The 22,438-nt window shown below is 39.5% G+C and overlaps 1 protein-coding gene across 1 annotated transcript in view; it reads right to left on the minus strand.

Moving 5' to 3' along the window:
* TTC8 (tetratricopeptide repeat domain 8) overlaps positions 1 to 16,226 on the minus strand; it is a 189,846-nt gene extending 173,620 nt beyond the window's left edge. Inside the window, exons 1-3 of the mRNA XM_041757777.1 lie at positions 15,965 to 16,226; positions 5,769 to 5,798; positions 432 to 552 (exon numbers count right to left, since the gene is read on the minus strand). Of these exons, the coding sequence (XP_041613711.1) occupies positions 432 to 552; positions 5,769 to 5,798; positions 15,965 to 16,078 (265 nt within the window). The 5' untranslated portion in view covers positions 16,079 to 16,226. The remainder of the gene's footprint in view (positions 1 to 431; positions 553 to 5,768; positions 5,799 to 15,964) is intronic.
* Positions 16,227 to 22,438: the final 6,212 nt, after the last annotated feature.

The raw sequence follows: 22,438 nt of genomic DNA on the forward strand, positions 1-22,438 counted from the left end.
CATCACACATTAGAGCAAATCACCTTCAATTAGTATAGTGAAGTGATGTTTTCCAATGATCATTTCTTTAAAAAATCCTTTTAGAACACTTGTTTTTTGGATGCTTCCTGTGTTTTGACTCTCAGATAAACAATCTTCTGATATGTTTAGATAAGTAGTTCAGCTAGAATGCATTTTAAATATAAAACATTTTCAAATGTATAATATAGATTTTATTGATATTGCTTTTATACAACAATCTCACATCTTAAGTTTAAGATAATATAATTGAATTGGGGAAGGAAAGTCTTTGTACTATATGGCAGGATAGCGACCATATACTCAATACAACATTTTTTCATGTATATAATGTCTTATGTTTATTTTATATACAAATAGTATTCTTCCTTCTAGTGGCATTTCATTGACTTAATGGAAAAGCCAGTACTTACGTGGAACTTGAGCAATAGCATTTTCATCCAGCATCATTTCTGCAATTCCTTCCTGATTTACATCAATTTCATCTACGTATACCATTTCAGTTAGTGCTCGTGCCTTTAAAATCCAAGCTGCCTAGAAGCATGGATAAAATAAAGCACATATTAGAGAATATTAGAAGTACTGCCTATGGAAGGTTTATTATTGTCTAACTTTTTATTAGGCATGTTTATATTTAGTGCATTATTCTAATGTAAAGTGCTATGTCAAGAAACTAATACAAGAAGGCATGGTCATTACTAATCAAGGAACACCCATTTGATCAATTACTAGTAAATAAAAGTGTAGTAATCACCTGGCAGGCTTCTAACATGCCTTTTTATAAGTAAAAGAAGATCTCTAGAGAAAATTTCACTGGAATAATAATTGGAAACAATAAAGCTATGGCCACCATGCTCTTTCTGCCTTCCTCCTTCAGGACCAGAAGCCCATCATGAAGACTTCCCTGATGGTTTACCTCTAAACATACTTCCCTCTTGTCTTTCTCACAGAGTATTCTCTTTACACTTCTATGTACTCACCATATCCAAGAAACTCCATAAGTATTGGGCATAGGTTAGCCCTCCCTTCCCCAGAACACAGGCCTTTTTACCTTGTTCAGTTCTGAATTTTCCATAACACCTATGGCTTTGGCACACATTAGGTATTCCAAAAATGTTGAATTGAACTAAGATCAGTTTCTCCCAATTCCCAATAACTAATCAACACAATCTTGGTTGCTCTGTGATCTAGCCAGTAGAGAACCTGCTAGGAAGTGTGTGTGTGGCGGGGGGGGGGGGGGGGGGGGGGGGGGGGGGGGGGGGGGTATGGAAGAGGTAATTAAGGAATCCAGAAAATATCAGCTTTGCTTTACCTTGAGAAATTAGACATCAAGGTGAGCGCAGTTAAAAATCTTGTTAAACATTCAAAATGGCTTTATCACAAATGTTCACGTTTCTGCTTCACTACAGAATAGAAGCAGAGAACAACAATAAAGCTTGGGGTCCTGTGGAGGATTTGGGGAGAAGGCAACTCTTGAGCAGCAGCATAGAACTGACTTTGTTCCTCACAGAACAGAGGAAGTAGCAGCTAGGGAAACCTGTTGGGGGCTGGGGGGTGCAGGTAGGGCTCACCATACTAGGGATCTGGCTGTGAAGCAGGCTGAAGGAAGGCAAAGGGACTGAGAAAGGAACAGATGAGAGCTACAGAGGTCCAAAAAGTCCTCACGTAAAGAACCCGAGATGCATTCACTCAGTCAGTCATACCTATTGAGCACCTCCTAGTTACATGGCACTGGGCTAGGTTCTGAAAAGGAAACTGAGAAGATTAAAACTTGAATCCTAATTTCCCTGAACACATCACCTATTGAATTAAATGACAAGGCAAAGTAGTGCATGATAGGTGACAGGTGAGTGGTACAGAAAATAGTTTTATAGGAATTAAAACTATCCTTTTGTGGGCTAAAATACTGGAGTGCATATATAAGACAAAAAATTAAAGGCAAAAAGAAAAATATTTGTGCTTTCACTTTTATGGGAAATAAAGAAGGCTGCCTTCATAGCATACTTAGGTTCCCAAAATGAAATTATATTTGGTTAGATGACTGGGGTTTTTAGCTTTTATTTTCCAGGTAAGAATTACCAGATTCTCATCAGATAACATAATAAAATGTTTCAACTGTGTGGATTTAAAACAACTGAATGAGCAGAACACAGAATCAAAGAATTAATTTGTTTAAAAAAAAATCAATTCCAATTGGAACTGCATCTAACTGTGGGAGCCACTAAAGTGTGGAAACAATTGGAGGTTTTCAATCATCAAAGATCAGAGAGGCTGGCAGATCTATACAAGTATGCTAAAGGGCCAGGGAGTCATCCCTGACTTGAACTAATGGTTTAATGTAACTTCAAAGATGGAGATAAGTAATCCCGATTTATCTTGAGTCCCCACAGCTCTTACTGCCCTTCAAGGATCTGATGGCTTTCATTTCTCGAAAGGGTGTTCCTTGTTCAGCAGTCTGGTGGATAGGAGAGACTGCAGTAATTTCTTTGAAACAGTAAAGCAGGATATGGGCTCTGCGGGGTCACTCCCATATTACCAGAGAGCATCTACTACATGTAGGTCCTGGGAATAGAGATGAGCAAGCCACAGCTCTTCTAGCTCACACAAATTTCAGTGTTGTTAGGAAAAGCACAAAAATAAAAGCCTGGAGCATGCTATGGGAAGACAGAGGCACCCAGCTGTCTGGAGGTGAAGGAAGGGCCAAGACTAGAAAGTGTGTGGTAGGCAAAGCAAATGAGAGGAGGGCAGGCTAGCTTGAAGGCTCATGGCATGTTTGGCAAATCCATAACAGTTGAGTATGGTTGAATTGAGTTCAGCTGAGGCATCAGTCAGAGAAGAATGCTGGAGAAAAACTAAAGAGCCAGGACCCCTGGGGGGCTCAGTTGGTTAGGTGTCTGCCTTTGGCTCAGGTCATGATCCTGGAGTCTGGGGACAGAACCCTGCATCAGGGTCCCTGCTTGGCAGGGAAGCCTGCTTCTCCCTCTGTTCCTTACCTGCTCGTGCTCACTCTCTCTCAAATAAATAAATAAAATCTTAAGAAAAAAGCAAAGGACTGATGAAGGACCCTCTTTGCCAGAGTGAAGTGTATGGACTTTTACCCGGATGAGGAGAGCTAACGAAGCTTCAAAACTATGACTAGTCCTAGTTAAATCAACTTTCTAAAAGCCAAGTTTTTACTATTACATTTATATAGTTGGGCATTAATTATCCCTGCACATGTCTTTTTAACAATTTGCATGTACCTACTGTTATAGTCCACCCCAACATGCTTCCTGACATCCATCTGCCAACTAACCTCTCAAATATTAAGAACGTGCAACTGTAATAGTAGGCTAAACAAAAGTAAATCCACCGCTCCCTCCCCATCAAATGAATAAATGCTACACTGTTTTAAAAATGTTATTCCATAAGAATTCACTTTTTCAAAATGGTAAATAGGTCTATATTTATTTCCATTTCTAGAATCTAAGTCTTGAGAAGTAGAAATAATGGTGGGAAGATAAAATCTACTCAAACCATTATTTAATTTTAAATTTCATCAGTATTTGAGAATATTAATCTTCCTGATTTTCCTTCGGTCCTAACAAAAATGACCTTGAAAATCACATATCCATGCTTGATTAAACATCAGATTGTATTCAAAGAACTGCTCTTGGCAATGTGAACAATTCTTAGGATTTTAATGAAAACAGCAGATGGGGCTTTGGCTTTTTAAAAAAATTAAAAATTTTATTTTGGAAACAAGCCAAGTATGTTTTACAGCCCTAAAATCCTGTTTAAATGAAAAAAAAAAAAAAAAGTTCAAAACTAATCAGTGATTAAAGTAAAATCCATAACAAAGCACAGTGGATGATGCCAAACTGCCCCCTAAATCTGAATAAAAATAAAAATATAAATTGGTGTAATCAGATATGTTTAAGTTGTTACTAAATGACATGGTCATGCAGTAAATACATTTGAACATCTATCCATTGGAAGTACTGTGAAATCAACAAAAATCATAGAAGTTTAGGAACTTTTCTAAAGGGAAACAAACCCATAGATTCTCTCAATTTAAGTAATCATCATGTCAATTATTTCCTTCTTTATCTTTGAGACATAATCTCATTCTCATAATCTCATTCACCTACTAAGGCAGTCTACAAGACATTATTCTTGAGGCAATAATATCAAGAAAATAACACTTTCCTTGTACTACTACCTTCTGTGAGGTTGATCCAATTTTAGTTATGAAAAAAAACATACAGAAAGGTAAAAAAAACTCTAGTGACAGAGCAAAACATGTTTAAATTGTCCTATTCATTTGAGGCCAATGGTTTAAGACATAAAAGAAACAATTTTGCTAGGTTATTATTAGAATAAGGCCACCAAAGAACAGTGTGTCATTTGACACTGCCTGCTGTATGAAAATGAAAAGTTAGGAACAAAATATTGAATTGTTATTGTAAAGCCTCGTTTATTTTGAAGTTGTAAAAATGTGCAAAAGAGGAAGGCAAAATGTCTGAATAATGAGCTCAAAAGAATCCTGTCAGACTTGTTCCCTTTTTATTCTTTTAGGTCACTATCCAGTGGATAATTCAGTCTACAGTAACAGAACAGGAAAGTAATACTAAATACAGGTCCTTCATGAAGTCCCGGAGCTGGCTGGAAACTTTCAAATGCCATTTACAATGTTTAAAGCCTATCAACAAGGCAAATTATTGGTGTTTTAATTTTAACAAAATCTTCCAAAATTAGTGAAAACAAAAAGCACATTACTTAACTCTATTTATAATTTAGGTCCTTCTCAAACAAACTGTACATATATTATACAAAAAAGTTTTGTACCATCTCTCAATATGGAAATCATGATTATGAACCCTGCAGACAGGTTTCTTTAAAATCCTTCTAAAGAAGAGTGCTACATTTTAAACTATTTCCAGTGCTTGTTTAATACCACGCAGACCTCTATCAGAGTACTTTGTATCTTGCTTTCTTCTAAAAAGGTTGGATGATTACTCATATGAACCACATATGAGGTTCCAATTATTTACCTAAAAACCACTGTTAGAATTCTCTCTTATGTGGCAGGGCAAACACCTAGCAGTATTTGTTGGTTGTGGCTATCTGGTCAATGTCCCTTCTTTTCTTCCTCACGACGGCAGGTACCACCCTCTCACCAAGCCCTTTCTGAGCAGAGTCAGCCTACTCTTTACTCAACACATACTGTTCTACCCATCACAGTCTTTTTGGACACTTGGGGCTCTGCTGACTTCTCAATTCCCTTTCTACACTCCTGGTCCCTTGCCTCCTTCTCTTTTTCTCTCATCCTCTGGTCAATATCTATTTAAGTTCCAAGTCTTAAGACTACAAAGACATGGGATGGCTGGGTGGCTCAGCGGTTGAGCGTCTGCCTTTGGCTCAGGGCATGATCCTGCAGTCCTGGGATCGAGTCCCACATTAGGCTCCCTGCATGGAGACTGCTTCTCCCTCTCCCTATGTCTCTGTCTCTGTCTCTCTCTCTCTCTCTCTCTGCCTTTCATGAATAAATAAATAAAACCTTTAAAAAAAAAGACTAGAAAGACATAAACATAGCCATAAAAATATTAGAAATATAATTCTTTAGGTAAAAAGGTACAGAATGTGGGAGAGATGGCTAATTATCTAACAGCATTAACAGATATGCAGCAAGTTTTCTAATCTAGAAACAAGTAAGCAATTGGCATTATATATAGTATTCTCTAAACTAAAGGTTGCAGCTAAACCTTTACCTGAGACACTGGAAATTCAGGATCTGGTTCCTGGAAAGCATTAAGAAGGTAGTAAACATTTTTAAGAAATACAGTTTCTAAAATAAAAAGTCTTAGTGACTAATTAGGTATTTGTAAGTGGACTCAAACTCATTCAATAAAAATCCAAATATTAACTTTAATCTTTCTCCACAAGTGCTCTCAAGAGTTCTGCATATACTAATACTAATATTGGTATTAGTGTAAAACTCACATAGGCTGAAGAGGGCTGAATTTTCTACGAGCAGAAAATTCTAATTACTCTAACCTCATTTAAAGCACAGAAAAGTTATCTTAACTACTTGTTTAATGAAGACACAAAATTCCAGAAGTTAAAAATAATTTTACAACTATACTAAGGAAACATTTCTTTGTATTCAAAAATAAGTTCATGGTGGTTAAAATATTCAGACTTTAATCGCTTGGGAAGGAGGAAGAAAATCCAGGGCTATAAACCCTCCTACTCCACATAAATATAACAGGATTAGTAGCTGAAGATAAAAAATTAATTCTGACTGTAATATACTCTGAGAAATGTTTATAAATATACTATGCCATATACATTAGTGTCAGGTGCTAATAAACTCAGGGTTTTTTTCTGTCCAAATTAAATAGAAATCCATTGGGGGGAAAAATCAGACTTATAACAAATTTATTTACAAAACATCTACACTTCTATATCTACAGTTAGCAACCTGTGTTGAACATTTAATCGGCAGCATATTTTATTAGGAAGCTACTAAGAAACAATAAAGGGAAAGGGAAGAGGAAAAAAAAAAAGATCCTTCCTTGCTTGCTTTCTACAGCTCTAAAATCCAAGGAGAATACTCTAAATGTTTCTTTCTAAAAAAAAAAAAAAAAAACTATATTATGTGTGCGAGCAATGTGTGAGCCATCTGGTCACCACGCAAGGATAAGCAATTTCTGTAGCATGACACATAGTAGGAACATGAGTGGCAGAGTAAGCTAGGCTAGAAAAGTGAAGGCCCAAGGGGGTGGGATTTAGAGAATATTTGGCAAGCAGCTGAACCAAACACAGAACAGCAACTAAGATTAAAAAAAAAAAAAAAAAAGAACAGCAACTAAGAATAGAGGGCAACCGGAGGTTTTCAATGCCAATGGGCATACTTAGACATATTGATACAGGCAATGAGATGACAGAAGAAATAACCCTTTCTGGTCTTTCTTCTATTCATCTGTATACATATCTGTATGACCCATTATCTCATTTGAGTCTCGTAACAACCACCAGAGGGAGGCAGGTCAGTGTTTGTATCCATTTGACAGATAAACCAGTTCAGAGGTCATGTAATTTGCTCAAGGTCACACAGAGAAGCCAGAGCTCAGAGCTCTTTCTTGCCAGTGCACCTTGGAGATTAAAAAAAAAATGAGTTGGAAATAATAAGACAGAATTGAAGCATAAAGTGTAAGAGAAGTACAAGGTAAAGTGCATACAGAAAGGGAAGAAAGCGTTTACCAGAGGTGACTGCAGACAATACCTGAAAAGGAAAACAAGACAGGTATAAGAGCCAGAAGCCTCTGATAGTAAGTAAAAGCTGGACGGCTGTTATCCTCCCAAGGGCAGGAAGATGCTTCCAGTGGCCCCAACTCAAACCACCAGCTCAATCTTGGTGTGCTGTTCAGTGATAAAGCTCCTGGTGCCCCATATGGATCTCCCGCCCCACAGGAACACATCTGTGATTGACCACGCCGGTAAAGAACATGTGGGGAAATGACGCGCAATAAGAAGGTCAGAGAAGGCAGTGAGAGGCCTAGAGGATGAAAGGTGGAGAGACAGGTGAGGTTGCTTAGATGGAAGGAGAAAGGCAGAACCAGGGGTGAGGCAGAGAACTTGTTAGTTGTGCAGAATGTCCCTGACACCCTTGGCACCTCAATGGGTCTGAAAACATTCTAAGAGAAAGGGACAGAATTATATAAATTGCAATACAATATATCAAATGGTATCTTCAAATTAAGGGCCAGTGATAGATGACTTAAGGGAGAAGAGAAAAATGAATCCCTGGGAGATAAGAACGGACTCAGAGGAAAGGGAAGATTATTCTGGAAATTACTGAGTACCAGGGATTGGTGAAATATATTCAGCATCACTTCATCAGCAATTTTACTAAACACCTTATTCACAGGTCCTTTCCAGATTATCAACAATCCTTTCAGAAAAGTATCAATGACAGTATCCTACATACAAATATCTCCAGCTCTGTAGAGACAATAGCAGCTAACATTTGTGATCACTTAGCATATATTAATGAACTTAGCACTCATGACAACCCTTTGACGTAGGCATATTATCATCTCCATTTTACAGATGAGAAAACTCTGAGATCAAGGTGGCCAGGCAGTACTTGAATCTCGGCACTCTGGGTCAAGAGCCTGCATTTTGCTGAGTATGTAAGATCACAACCAGGCATGGAAGCAGACTGCTATACAGTGTGGGAGACCAAGGCCCGTATGGTTGGTCTGGAGATCGATCGATCAGGACTAAGAAGAGTCAGTATGTTTTAATTTAGAGATAGGTAAAATCTTTTTTTTTTTTTTTTTAAATCACTGAGACTTTCACCTTGGAGTCTCTCCATTATAGTCTGTTATCTGGGATCCCTGGGTGGCGTAGCGGTTTGGCGCCTGCCTTTGGCCCAGGGCGCGATCCTGGAGACCCGGGATCGAATCCCACGTTGGGCTCCCGGTGCATGGAGCCTGCTTCTCCCTCTGACTATGTCTCTGCCTCTCTCTCTCTCAATCTCTCTGTGACTATCATAAATAAATAAAAATTAAAAAAAAAAATAAATAAAATATAGTCTGTTATCTAAATTAATCCACCCAAATAGGGAACCATAAATTAGTTTCATTGGTCTAGCAGATTATTTCCATGGGCATCAACACAGCTGAGCAGAAAGCACCAAGCCTAAGGGCACCTAGTGGCTCAGTCAGTTAAGTGTCCAACTCTTGATTTTGGCTCAAGTCATGATCCCAGGGTTGTGAGATCAAGCCTCGCATCAGACTCCACACTAGGCGTGGAACCTGCATAAGATTCTCTCTCCCTCGGCGCCCCTTTCCCCTGCTCTCTCTCTCTCTCTCTCTCTCTCTCTCTTTCCCTCCCTTAAAAAAAATTTTTTTTAAAAGGAAGCACCAGAGCACCAGGCCTACCCCTAGAGTCAGAAGACCTGGGCTTGATCCTCAGGGAGCCACTTAGCTGCATGACCTTGAACAAATCACACAACCTCTACAACCTAGTCCTCCTCTCAAATTGGACCAATAGTGTTTATAGGATAGTCTTAAAAATAGGGATCCCTGGGTGGCGCAGCAGTTTGGCGCCTGTCTTTGGCCCAGGGCACAATCCTGGAGACCCGGGATCGAATCCCACGTCGGGCTCCCGGTGCATGGAGCCTGCTTCTCCCTCTGCCTGTGTCTCTGCCTCTCTCTCTCTCTCTCTCTCTCTCTCTCTCTCTGTAACTATCATAAATAAAAATAATAATAATAATAATAAATAAATAAATAAAATAAAGCCTTACATTTTTAAGAATATTTCATAATTTTCAGAATCCTTTCACATAATGCTATCACAGTTAATGAAGTGTAAAGTGCTATCATTTTCAATAAGAAGTATTAGTCACATAGAATTTCTTTGTGACTAATTTCTTTGTGTAAAAACAATTATATAATGAACAGCAAAGCACCAAAGTCTCCCTTACTTCCCTTTTCAGAACCCAGAACTAACTCCCAGTCATGGCACATCAAATTAAGACTTCCCTTTGATTCTCTTTCAAAGTCAGCGAGTGAGAGGACAAGGAGTACAGTGACACTGCCTAAAACCAGAAAATACTCATTAGCATCAGCTTCAATTCACATCAGTTTGCTTCCTTCCTTCCTCTCCAGGGTAAGGCTTTCTCTCTTAGGTTGTTGCTATTACTTAAGGGAATCATATCTCTAGATAATTCTGAATGTGACTTCTTAATTGCCACCAATACTTACTCTGGCTAATGAGTCTGACCTGACTCTGCTGTGAAACTTATTCAAAAGTTAGCAGTAACAAGAAGGAGAAAAAAGATAAGAGAACAGAGAAATGGATGCATGTCAGAAGGTTTAGGAAGATCTAGAGACCAAGCAGCCAAGTAGGAATGTAATCTGTATAATTCAGCAGGAATACAAATTCATAAAATGAAATGTTCCACAGAGTATAGAATCAAAAGATTAATTTTGGCTGCATCTCCATGGCCCCAACGAGGAAGTACATTAGATAATCATACAGAAAGATGGTTTTGCTTTTGTTTTTATTTTTTTGCTGGGAGCACCAGATCGTCTCAATCAACTACTAAGATGCAGCTCACTGAGGACCCCCGGTTCCATGTCTTTCCTCTAAGCCAGTGGCTTTCAGACTTTTCTCCATCTTCAAACCATTTACAGTAATAATCCTCTCTTCTCTGGAACATCTCTCATTATAAGCAGAGATTGGGGAGGAGAATATGAATTCCCATTCTGATATACAGCCAACACTCCCACTCCCAGAATCACTGATTTTAATACTTTGAAAATCTATCAGAAATCTACCCTGCAAAAAAAGCATATTTTTAAAAAACTCACTGCCTGAAAAACCTGCATGTTTTACGGACTGTTTTTAATTATCATGGAGCTAAAAAATTGGGGCTGGTTTTAAAGCCAAGCATCTGACATATGGAACGCAAAGAAGAGTAATCAGATTAAGCAACTAATCAGGATGATGGACATGAGCTGTAAAAGCAAGCATTCCCTCTAGGTCACATTGCTGTGTGGAAGGAAGACTGTTTTTGCATTTCTCCCTTTTATATCTTACAACTCATAACCACTTTTTCAATCATAACTTAAAGAACACTTTGAAATAAGACAATGCCTCTCTACAAATTTCTTGTTCTTATTGTATTTTATCAAACAGGGAAGCTACAATAAATTAACCAGTTATCCTTCTTTCTTTCTTCTCAAGAGATCAGAACCTTAATGTCATGCTTACAGACCCTGCCCTCTTATTTCTCGATATTCTGCATCTGGGAAAAACAGTTCACAATCTGCCTTCTTCAAGAACCTTTCCCCGTTACCAAATACCATGTCATTACAGTCAAGCTACCCTTCAGTCCTTTTGTGTCCAAATAAAAATGCATTATTCCCTAACCAACCTAACTACCCTAACTTTGGCAAGAATCAAAATTAAATAAGACCCAGATGTCCCAAAGGAAAGTACAAAGCACAACTTAAATAGTTTTGATGATAGTATACCAAAACTGCCTCTTAAAGGAGAAGTAAATATAGAAGAAATAGTCTCAGAGGTGGACTTACATCAGCCAAAATGGGTACTCTGAGAAGCTCCCTGGACCAGCTTAAAGAAAGTGTAACAAATAACAAGTCACTTTAGAGAGGTTCTCCTCACCTGGGACAAAAATAAGAAAAACCCAAAGTGAAAAATAACATCTAAAACAAAAGCTATTTATGTCTTGGGGTGGAGGTGGGGAGGGGGAAAGCAAAAATGAATCCATTTGGCACACAGAAAAAATATTTTAACTTTCTTGCTCTTCCATGTGCCCAGGTGCTGCTTCAAAGTCATTCATTTGTCCTAAAATTAGTTTGGTGACACGGGAATGGTTAATTCAAAGAGCTGTGGGGGAAAAGTACTCTAAAATGTAGAAGCCTCAAAAAAATAATAGCCCATGAGGTTAAAGGTGCATGTGAAGATAAATCAGCTAACTGCAGAGCTGAGGACCATCTGCTTCTGCTCTGATCACATTTCTGTTAGTTTTTCATAGATTGGTAGTCTCTCCATCATTTAACTTCCTCCACTGAAACAATTAGAGCATCATAAGAAATCCTAGTCATGATAACTACTATCAGAAACACTCCCCTGGAGGAATCCAAGAAGAATTTTCTTAACTGATTAAAAAATAGTAAGATGCACACCATGTTAACTTGCTACATTTATTTATTGTAATATGATTGCCATTATGGCGATAGTTAGCACCCCATCACATAATTATTCCTATTTTGTGGTGAGAATACTAAAAACAGAAACAAAAACAAAACAAGAAAATACTAACAAAGAACCACATTTTTTTTAATGTCTATGGTATTAGACATTAACTGTGTATCACATTGTAGACTATTATTTCAAATCTATAACAAAGAGGCCGGGACCTAACAAGACCTACTACCCTAATGATCTTAGCCATGTCAAATGGTTAACCAAGGACAAGAGCAATATTTCCCAATATAAGCCTCTTTTTCTTCATTATCATTATCAAAATCACAGTTCCACCAAACATACTTTGTAACAAGTCTTTAATCTGGCCCATAAGACAGGAAGCCACAAATGTTGGAGAGGATGCGGAGAAAAGGGAACCCTCTTACACTGTTAGTGGGAATGTGAACTGGTGCAGCCACTCTGAAAAACTGTGTGGAGGTTCCTCAAAGAGTTAAAAATAGACCTGCCCTACGACCCAGCAATTGCACTGTTGGGGATTTACCCCAATGTCTGATACAGATGCAATGAAACGCTGGGACACCTGCACCCCGATGTTTCTATCAGCAATGGCCACAATAGCCAAACTGTGGAAGGAGCCACGGTGTCCATCGAAAGATGAATGGATAAAGAAGATGTGGTCTATGTATACAATGGAATATTACTCAGCCATTAGAAACGGCAAATACCCACCATTTGCTTCAACGTGGATGGAACTGGAGGGTATTATGCTGAGTGAAGTAAGTTAATCGGAGAAGGACAAACATTATATGTTCTCATTCATTTGGGGAATATAAATAATAGTGAAAGGGAATATAAGGGAAGGGAGAAGAAATGTGTGGGAAATATCAGAAAGGGAGACAGAACATAAAGACTCCTAACTCTGGGAAATGAACTAGGGGTGGTAGAAGGGGAGGAGGGCGGGGGTGGGGGTGAATGGGTGACGGGCACTGAGGGGGGCACTTGACAGGATGAACACTGGGTGTTATTCTGTATGTTGGTAAATTGAACACCAATAAAAAATAAATTTATTAAAAAAGAAATAAAGAAAGAAAGAAAGAAAAGAAGAAAGAGAGAAAGAGAGAAAGAGAGAAAGAGAGAAAGAAAGAAAGCCCATAAGACTTAATGAGAACTGTACAAGAAACCAAACAAAATAACCCAAGCCCTTACCTTATTTAGCTGCTAATTCAGGAGTTGGAGACAAAGTCCTTAATCTGTTTATTTTATTCTTCCTAGATTAAAAAAAAAATGGAGCAAGATCTCCTCTACAGCCCTATCTTAACCGCTCATGAAAACATGGCAACTTTGCCCATGCACTTTCCAAAATGTTATCTCTCCAAGACAATAAGGGAGATATCTGTCCATTGGCCCCTAAAAAAGGCACCAGAGATCACATAAGTTTCAAAATACTGTCTTAATCAAAATTAGGTAGGTTTCCTTCTTTCAGAACTTTCCAGAGCCTTCAATCCCAGTACATAAATATGTCAAAATTCTTTACCATTTAGCTAACATCTTGAGAAAGGTACAGTATATAGGAAAATGTACTGGGAAAAGTTGAGAAACACACTGTTTGGAAAAATGTGGCTACATCGGGGCCAGAGAGGCACACAGTATAAACAAAGAGAATGGGTTTACAACTTTGTAACTTTGGACAAATTACTTCACCTTGTGCCCCAGTGCTCTCAATCTGTAAAATGGGGGAGATAGTACCAACTTCCTAAAATAGCTGAGGATTAAATAAGATGACTTATAAAACCCTCTGAACCAAGCCTGAGAGAGTAAATACCCAATAAATGTTAGCTACTTTTTTTTTTATTACCTACTTTGCAAGGTTATTCTAAGCATAGAAATACACGTTAATTGACACAACTTATGCCTGGCAAGAATAAGCACTCAACAAAAGGCCATTTAATTGAACACATATAAAATCCTGATCACAGTGCCTAGCACAAACTAAACCTGAATTCACAACATAGTACTGTACTGAATGTGCTATGATTGTGTTATTAAGATTATAGGATCTTAACCATTAATAAAAACAGTGCTGCTTTGCCTGTAACAACGTTTCCCCATGAGACTACATATCCCTAGCATAATAACAATGAAGATAGCTGACCCATGACCGACCTCTACTAAAAAAGTCATCAGTGGTCAAATAAGTTTCAGAACTACAGTATTAATCAAAATTAGGCAAACTTAAGTGTCTTTGCTTCAGAACTCAGAGCCTTTACTACAAATCTTGAATCTCTAGGTAGGGAATATACAGTTCCCAAATGCATTGAATGAGGAAACTTCCTTTCACTGAGCAGCTCTTGGGACTATTGCTCTGTGGAACACAGAATGGAAACTACCCTAAATCAATGGAAAAATGGAAACAGTATATAAAGTACTTGCAAACCATTGTGCCTACAATGTCTGGTACATCATAGAGTTTTAACAAACTATTATACAAATGTGAAGGGGTCAATATTTTATAACGGTTCCCAGACATATTTGATTGTGGAATCTTTTTGTTTGTTTGTTTTTGTGTTTTTGTTTTTGAGCAGCATCTGTGGGATTACTGTGCCAAAAAAACACATTTAGAAAAATGCTTCTCTGGGCACCTGGGTGGCTCAGTCGGTTAAGCCACTGACTCTTGATTTTGGCTGGGGTCATGGTGAGTGTCCTGGGAGCCAGCTGAGCATCAGAGCCCCCCTCAGCAGGGCATCTGCTTGAGGATTCTCTCTACCCCTCCCCCCCACACCCAAGCTGTCTTTCTTTCTCAAAAATAAATAAATCCTGTAAAAAAAAAAAAAAAAAAAAAGGCAGGGATCCCTGGGTGGCACAGCTGTTTAGCGCCTGCCTTTGACCGGGGGCACAATCCTGGAGACCCGGGATCGAGTCCCACGTTGGGCTCCTGGTGCATGGAGCCTGCTTCTCCCTCTGCCTATGTCTCTGCCTCTCTCTCTCTTTCTCTCTCTCTGTGTGACTATCATAAATAAATTTTTTTAAAAATTTTTAAAAAAAGCTTCTCTATGGAAACACAGTTCTGTTAACTAACATGAACCAACACACAAGAATCTAGTTTAGTATTCCCATTAAATGTGGACTGTTCTAGGATTGTTCTATCCATCTGAAAGTTAAAACGTTCACCTCAACAGGTTATCCTCCATCCATTTGCTGGGAACTAAAGCAGAGCCTAGTAACAGTGTTCACACATATGCCTCCACTTATGTGACTCCCTCAATTTCCCTTTTTTTTTTTTTTCTAACATCTCCAAGGGAACACCACTAGAGGAAAAAGCTGGGAAACCAGCTTTTACTAGAAACACTGACCAACTGCCACAGCTCTGCTCCTATTTCTCCTTCTCCTCTTTGCCTCTTCCAGGAACTACCTGCCACTGGAGTATATGACCATTCTCTATCTGCATTTAGTATCTCACTTCACCTTATTACTGTAGCACAATAATTGTTTAAGTTCTCTTAAAACCATTGTCATCATCCCCTCTTTGGGGGGAGGGTGTGCTTTCCCCCCATCCCTCGCTCCTAATAGTAAACGTATCTCTTCCCCTCCTGGACTGTCATTTCTCTACCTTGTATTATTTGCCTCAAATTGCACTCCTACCCCACAATCAAAGCTCTTGGACAACAACCTTCACATGGAGTGGAGAGATCCCAACGTTGGACCCCCACCCCCCCCACCCCAAAATAAGGCAGCTATTTCAACAAGAGGTGAGAAGTTACACATCTGTGTTTACACATCATTGCTTTTAGAGCAGTGATGCTTTTAGAGCAGTGATGAGATTGCTCTAAAAGCAATGAGAGCTGCGTGCTGAGAGCTCATCAGGCAGCGAGCTTCAGAGTCCACCCATATGCAAGTACACATCAATCATCAAAGTTCTGCACCAAAGTTAAAATCCGGGACTTTTTAAGTGTTCCTTTAAGGACCCCGTAAAGGGAAGGAAGCTGCTGGAGCTTGAGGAGGGGGCGGTCCCGGCACAGCCCTGGAGGGTCCCCCGGGGTGGGGGAGGGGGACGCACCCACAGGGACGAGCCGGCCACGGGGGCTGGGGGTCTCGCTCCAGATGCGGCTTCGCCTGGGCCTGCCTCCCCGGAGCCACCACCCGGCGGCCTGTGGGCTCCCCCTCCCCCACAGTGCCCTCTGCCCTCGCTGGGACCCACAGGCCCGACGGGCCCGGCCGGTACCTGGTCGTAAGGGGACTTCTCCAGCATCTGCGTGCACAGATCTGCGCAGAGCTGGAACTTCCTGCGCCTAAAATAGCTCCAGGCCAAGAGCAGCGGCTCCATCTCCGAGCCCATGAAGGCCGGCGGCGGCCCGCGGAGGACCGAGGGGCGGGGGGGACCGGGGGCAGCGGGGGGGGGGCGCGGACCGGGGGCGCTGGGGCCGGAGAGGGCGGGGTGGAGCAGCAGGAGGCGTCCAGCTCTGCCCGGCAACGCGCCGCGGCGGGGGCCTTGCCGGAGAGGTGCCCGCTTCGCGCCTTAGAACAGGAAAAAAAGAAAAACCCAAGCTGGAGCAGAACTCAGCTGCGAGGCTTGCCAGACCTTGGCCGCAAAACGTGTGAACCCTTAAGGGATCCGTTTTTCATTAATTTCGAGACGAAGGCACCGTACGGTACGGTGGGCTAAATTAGGAGGGAGTGACTTAGACACCTCTGACTGGGGTCCTCCACTCGGGCAAGGGAGGAGCGGTTGCCTAGCAGCCGAACGCTCCTCTGTTTTGCTGGTCCCAGGAAGGTCCCGGGAGCTGATCCTTTAAAAAGAGTCACTGTCCTGCTCTTCCAATGCACGCATTCTTTTTTTTTTTTTTTTAATTGGAGTTCGATTTGCCAACATATAGCATAACACCCAGTGCTCATCCCGCCAAGTGCCCCCCTCAGTGCCCATCACCCAGTCACCCCAACCCTCCTTCCCACCTCCCCTTCCACTACCCCTTGTTCGTTTCCCAGAGTTAGGTGTCTCTCATGTTTTGTCACCCTCACTGATATTTTCACTCATTTTCTCCCCTTTCCCTTTATTCCCTCTCATTAATTTTTATATTCCCCAAATGAATGAATTCTTGCCCCTATCGTTTACCCTTCAGACTCTACACACACAAACATGAGAACTGTTTCTTCAATACTATTACTGCCCACCGGAACCCAAAGACCTAAATCCTAAAATCCTCCGCTTTGTTTCTTCAAGTCCCCTACAAATCTCAGTGTTCTGACAGAAAGGGGCATTGGATGCTGCGTAGCATCGATGCACTTTACAGATGAGGAACTGAGATCGGCTCAGAGGAGAGAAATTATTTACCTAAAGTCACATGAAGTTAGGGAGCTGGACTGTAATCTGGGTGGCTACCGGCTGTTAATACCATTTATTCTAAAACGGATTTTGGATTATGAATTGGGGACGTTGTTACAAACAAAATAACTAGCACAAAAAAAAAATTTAAAGGGCACTTTATGAAATGCCACCTCCAGGCATTTGTTTGTCAAATGCTTACTGGTACAGAATGATTTCTTTAGGCACAATCCTGACTTCCCTCTAGAGATGGACACAGATGACAAATATCTTTCATGGTTATGAAAAAAGAAGTATGGCCGGGCTAAAACCAGGTAGGCTTCGTTATGGAGGACTAGGAGATCTTTTTCCCTTGCCTCCTTCCTACCACAGTGGGAGTGGCAAAAGAGGAAAAATTAACTTAATCCTGAAGAACTTTCTGGTCAGAAAAGAATTTTCTGGCCTTATAAATAAGAAATGAAAATTCTTTTAGCAAAGATAAGTCATTCATAATGTTCTCAAACTATTAGGGTACCATAATTCAGACATTATATTTAATCCAGATATTTATATCTTTCTCATAGATGTCAAAGTAAAACTATCTTTCTAACCTGAGAAATGGATTGAGTGTAATTTTTTCTCCTTTACTAAGCACTTTTTCTTGAATTTTTGCATCTTAGAAGTAAATAGTTAGCAGGGTTTTGATTATTACAGTTATGTTTATTGTAGTTAGACCGATTTTATTTCCCTCAAACTGCCTCTCGAAATGTATTCTGTCCTAAGCAGCCTGTTGTTTCTGGGAGTCAGGTTTTAGAACTACACAGGCAGCCAATTGCAATTGGGCTTAATAATATTTCAAAGGGACTTTTTGTTTTCTGATACAATGTAAGCAGATGCTAAATAAGTAATTCTCAACTCCAGCTCCATATGAGACAGATTTTTTAAATAAATGTTTTATTTTAGATTTCCCTATTGTTAACATTGTTAACCTATTTATTACTGTGGTACATAAATCACAACAAAGGAATCAATATTGGCACATTGCTATTAATGCCATAGTTTATTTGGATTTCAGTAGATTTTCCCTGATATATTTTTTCCATTCCAGGATCCCACTTTGGATACCTTATTACATTTACTTTTTATGTCTCCCTTCCCTCCTCTGGTCTGTGACAATTTCTCAGACCTTGTTTAGGATGACCTTGACAGTTTGGAAGAATATTGGTCAAGTATTTTGTAGAATGTCTGGAAATATTTTAGAAACAGATGCCCAAATTCCATCCTTCAAGATTCTGACTTAAGTGGTTTGATATAGAGTTCAAGCATCAGTATTTTTTTTTTAAGTTTCCCAGTCAATTCTAATAGGCAGCCAAGGCTGAACAATCACCACGTTGAGTTCTACATGGTCTTGCATATATTGAGGTTATTGCCAATTTCTTAGATAGGAACAAAGTTTTTGTAAGTGGGGGAAAATAAATACATACATAAATATATAAATAAGTATGGAATAAAAAAGAGGCATTAAAATATTTTAGGACTATAATAATTCATTTTAGCTTTCTTCAAAGGCCATTAATTTTTTTCCTTTAGAAAAGTCAAATACATGAGGAAAATCATAGAATACTTAGCAAATGGCAGGATGTGAAGCATGTCCAAATGTAAACATAAATTGTGCCTTTAAAAGGTTATAAACATTTGTTATTTTTTAATCATGTAAATATGTTAACTGATTATATGAATGCATGGATAGACTATATTACATTTTTTAAATAATTTCTAATCCATAATGCAGAAACCATTTCTTTAAATCCCATCCCAGTAACGAGAAGAATAGGAAATGTAACTTCATAGTGAAAAGGTAGATAGGAATTACTAGAGCCATTTTCCTACTGAAGAAAGTGAAGCACAGAGAAACAACTTAATCCCTTTGAAAGGGTCAGTTTCGCAATCAGAGCTAGATCTCAGTTCATCGTTCCTTATCTTTTGCTCTCCAGCAACTAGATATCCCTTTAGGTTAATTCGGTTTAAAGTCAAATGCCAAAGTTAACGTAACTTTAAATGCCAAAGGTTAATTTTTCTTAAATGTTAAAGTTGTATTATTCAGACCATTTAAACTTAACCTGAAAGAAAAGCAAAGTTAAAATGGGATCTTCTCTTGGTCAACAAGTTTTTGTGTAGGCCCTTTCTTAGTGATAAAAACACAGAGGTGAACAACAGTGGTCTCCAGCCCCAAGCGTACTTAGACTAAAGAGTAATTGAGAAAAAGCCCTGGACTTGAGGTCAAATTTACTAGCTGTGTTTTCTCAGGCAAATTAGAAATTGACATAGGATGGTGGTTAAGAAGTAGGCTTTGGGGATCCCTGGGTGGCGCAGCGTTTTGGCGCCTGCCTTTGGCCCAGGGCGCGATCCTGGAGACCCGGGATCGAATCCCACATCAGGCTCCCGGCGCATGGAGCCTGCTTCTCCCTCCGCCTGTGTCTCTGCCTCTCTCTTTCTCTCTGTATGACTATCATAAATAAATAAAATTTAAAAAAAGAAGTAGGCTTTGGAGCTAGATTTCCTATATTTGAACTCCTGACTCTCCTATGCCCTAAATGTGGGCATCCTGAGCAGGTGGTTTAATGGTCCTGTGCCTCAGATATGCGCTATAATATGATGTGTGTTTGCTGCATTCCTTAAGAATTTTTGATTCTGTGTTAAAGATCAAGCAAAACAAACAGGATGGATGAAACTCATAAGAAATGTTAACTATAGATAGTATATCATAGACCTACAGGACATGTTAAACATAGAATAGACATTTATGTGTTAAACACATTGAAAGGATGAAAAAAAATAAAAGTGTTACTTGTGGATAGAAAGAGATGGAAAGCAAAATGAACCTTAAATATTCATAAAACACAAATTAGCTTTATCTAACTCAAATTGGCCACCCATTGGTATCACCCATTCTAGCACACTTCTTAAAATACATGCTGTTGCTCACCAGGTTATCACAGAGCTATAGCTATAGCCATGCATATTTTAATAGCCTTTTTATCTCTCCAATAGAGCAAGCATGTATTGGCACCAGAGATCTTCCATCTTTAAACTTTCTTTTCTGCTTTAACTGGTCCTTGTACCCACACTGCCTGTGGTAAAAGAAAGTGATGCAAAGAGAGTCAGGACATAGGAACTTTAAGCGACCCACCTATCTGCACTAAATTCTTAACCTACCCAATCCCTTTCCCTTTGCTTTTCATTGTAGATTTTAAGTTGATTCCATAAATTAGCTGATTTGAGCATCTTAATTTGATCTACAAGCCTTTCAATTCTGGGATAGCCTGTCAATTTGTGTACATGTAGAGGCCACCATGGCATTTCTCCACTACATATAAAATGGGGATGATGATGATGACTTAGTGACTATCTTATAGGATGGTTATAGAGATCAAGCCAATTTAATTTTAGCTAAGGCAAAATTGCGTCGTCTTTTCAAAGAACACAGAAACACATTGGGATGGAAACCAACAATGTATGCCACCAAGGATTGCCTCAATTTTCAATTGGACACATTTATTACATCTTAGAGAAAGAGTATGTTGAGACAATACAAAGAAATTGCTGGTGGTTCTTTTTTTTCCCCAGTTCCTTAAGAAAGTGCATAATAAATATCTATTGAAATTTATGGGGCACCTGGTGGCTCAGTTGGTTAAGCATCTGCCTTTGACCCAGGTCATGATCTCAGGGTCCTGGGGTCCAGCCCCGCATTGGGCTCCCTGTTCAGCAGGGAGCCTATTTCTCCCTCTCCTTCTGCACCTCCCCTCCCTGCCCCCATTTGTGCTCTTCTCTCTCCCTCACTCTCGCTCTCGCTCTCACTCGCACTCTCTCACTCTCTCTCTCTCAAAAAAAAGATATTTATGCAAAAAATTCTCTTGAATCCATATGATGAGATGCCAGTGATACAGAATGAATAATGCATGTAAACAAATAACTATAATAAAAGAAGATGGGAGCCGTGATATACATATTGAGAGGACAAGAGTACAAGCGAAAGCACAGGACTGGGTGCCTCTTCTCTGTGGTTGGCAAAGGGCTCTGCAGTCAGTAACTCAGGAAAAGCTTCACAACAGCATGAAATCATGTGATCAGGAAAGAAGGTGTGGAAAGAAAGAAGAGAAGGTGGGCTGAAGCCACATCATCAAGAGTGTGGAACATCACGTAATGGAGTCTTCACCTTCAGTGAAAAGCTACCAGGGAAATTTTTACCAGAGAATAAAAACAACTCAATCGGCTTATAGTGAAGGCAGAAAGATCACTTAGGATCCTACTATAATAGTTAAGGTACAAGATGCTAGAAGTAATGTGCATGGACAGAAGAGGCAAAAAAAAAAAAAAAAAAGTTAAATAAAATCAGTAGGACTTGGACACTGATTAGATAGGTGGAGGGCATTTGGCTAAGGAAAGAGAGAAAGCTAGTCTAATTCCTAGGTTTCCAGGTTGTCAGTATATGGATAGAGGGGGCCAGTCATCAAGATCAGAGTGAAGGAGAAGGATCAAGAAAAAAAGAGATTAAATACAATCTGGGGCATAGTTTTATTGTCTCTGGGACAGCCAAATGGAGGTACTCTGTCAGTAACTGGAAATAGATGCATATAAGAGGGCGTGGAAAGAGGTCAGGAATATAGAAAAAATTTGAGACTCATATAATTATATATCTGCTCATAGAAGGCAATGGAGAGGATGAGATTACTCCCCATGGAGAATTAGTGGAATGAGAAAAGAAAAGAACCAAAGACAGAATGCTACAGATCACCAACATTAAGAGACAGGTAATGCAGATGTCCATCAACAGATGAATGGATAAAGATGTGGTACATATATACAATGGGATATTTCTTAGTCATCAAAAAGAATGAAATCCTGCCATTTGCAACAATGTGGATGGAACTAGAGGGTATTATACTAAGTTAAATAAGTCTGTTGGAGAAAGACAAATACCAAATGATTTCACTTATATATGGAATTTAAGAAACAAAACAGAAGAACATAGTGGAAGGGAAGGAAAAATAAAATAAGGTGAAAGTTGAGAGAGAGGCAAACCATAAGAGATGCCGAACTCTATGAAACAAACAGGGTTTCTGGAGGGAAGGTGGGTGGAGGGATGGGGTGATAGGGCATTAAGGAGGGCACTTGATGTCATGAGCACTGGGTGTTATATATGCAACTGATGAAATCCCTAAATTCTACCTCTGAAACTAATTTTAAAAAGAAAGGGGAAAAAAAGGAGACAGGTAATGAAAGAAGAAAGATAATACATACCAAGAAAGAATGATCTGACATGTAAGAAACCAGATATGAGAAAACCAGATTAGTGTGGCATCATGAAGCCAAAGTACAGAGAGAATTTCAAAAAAG

This window comes from Vulpes lagopus, chromosome 6 (assembly GCF_018345385.1).
Source record: "Vulpes lagopus strain Blue_001 chromosome 6, ASM1834538v1, whole genome shotgun sequence".
NCBI classification, from domain to species: domain Eukaryota; kingdom Metazoa; phylum Chordata; class Mammalia; order Carnivora; family Canidae; genus Vulpes; species Vulpes lagopus.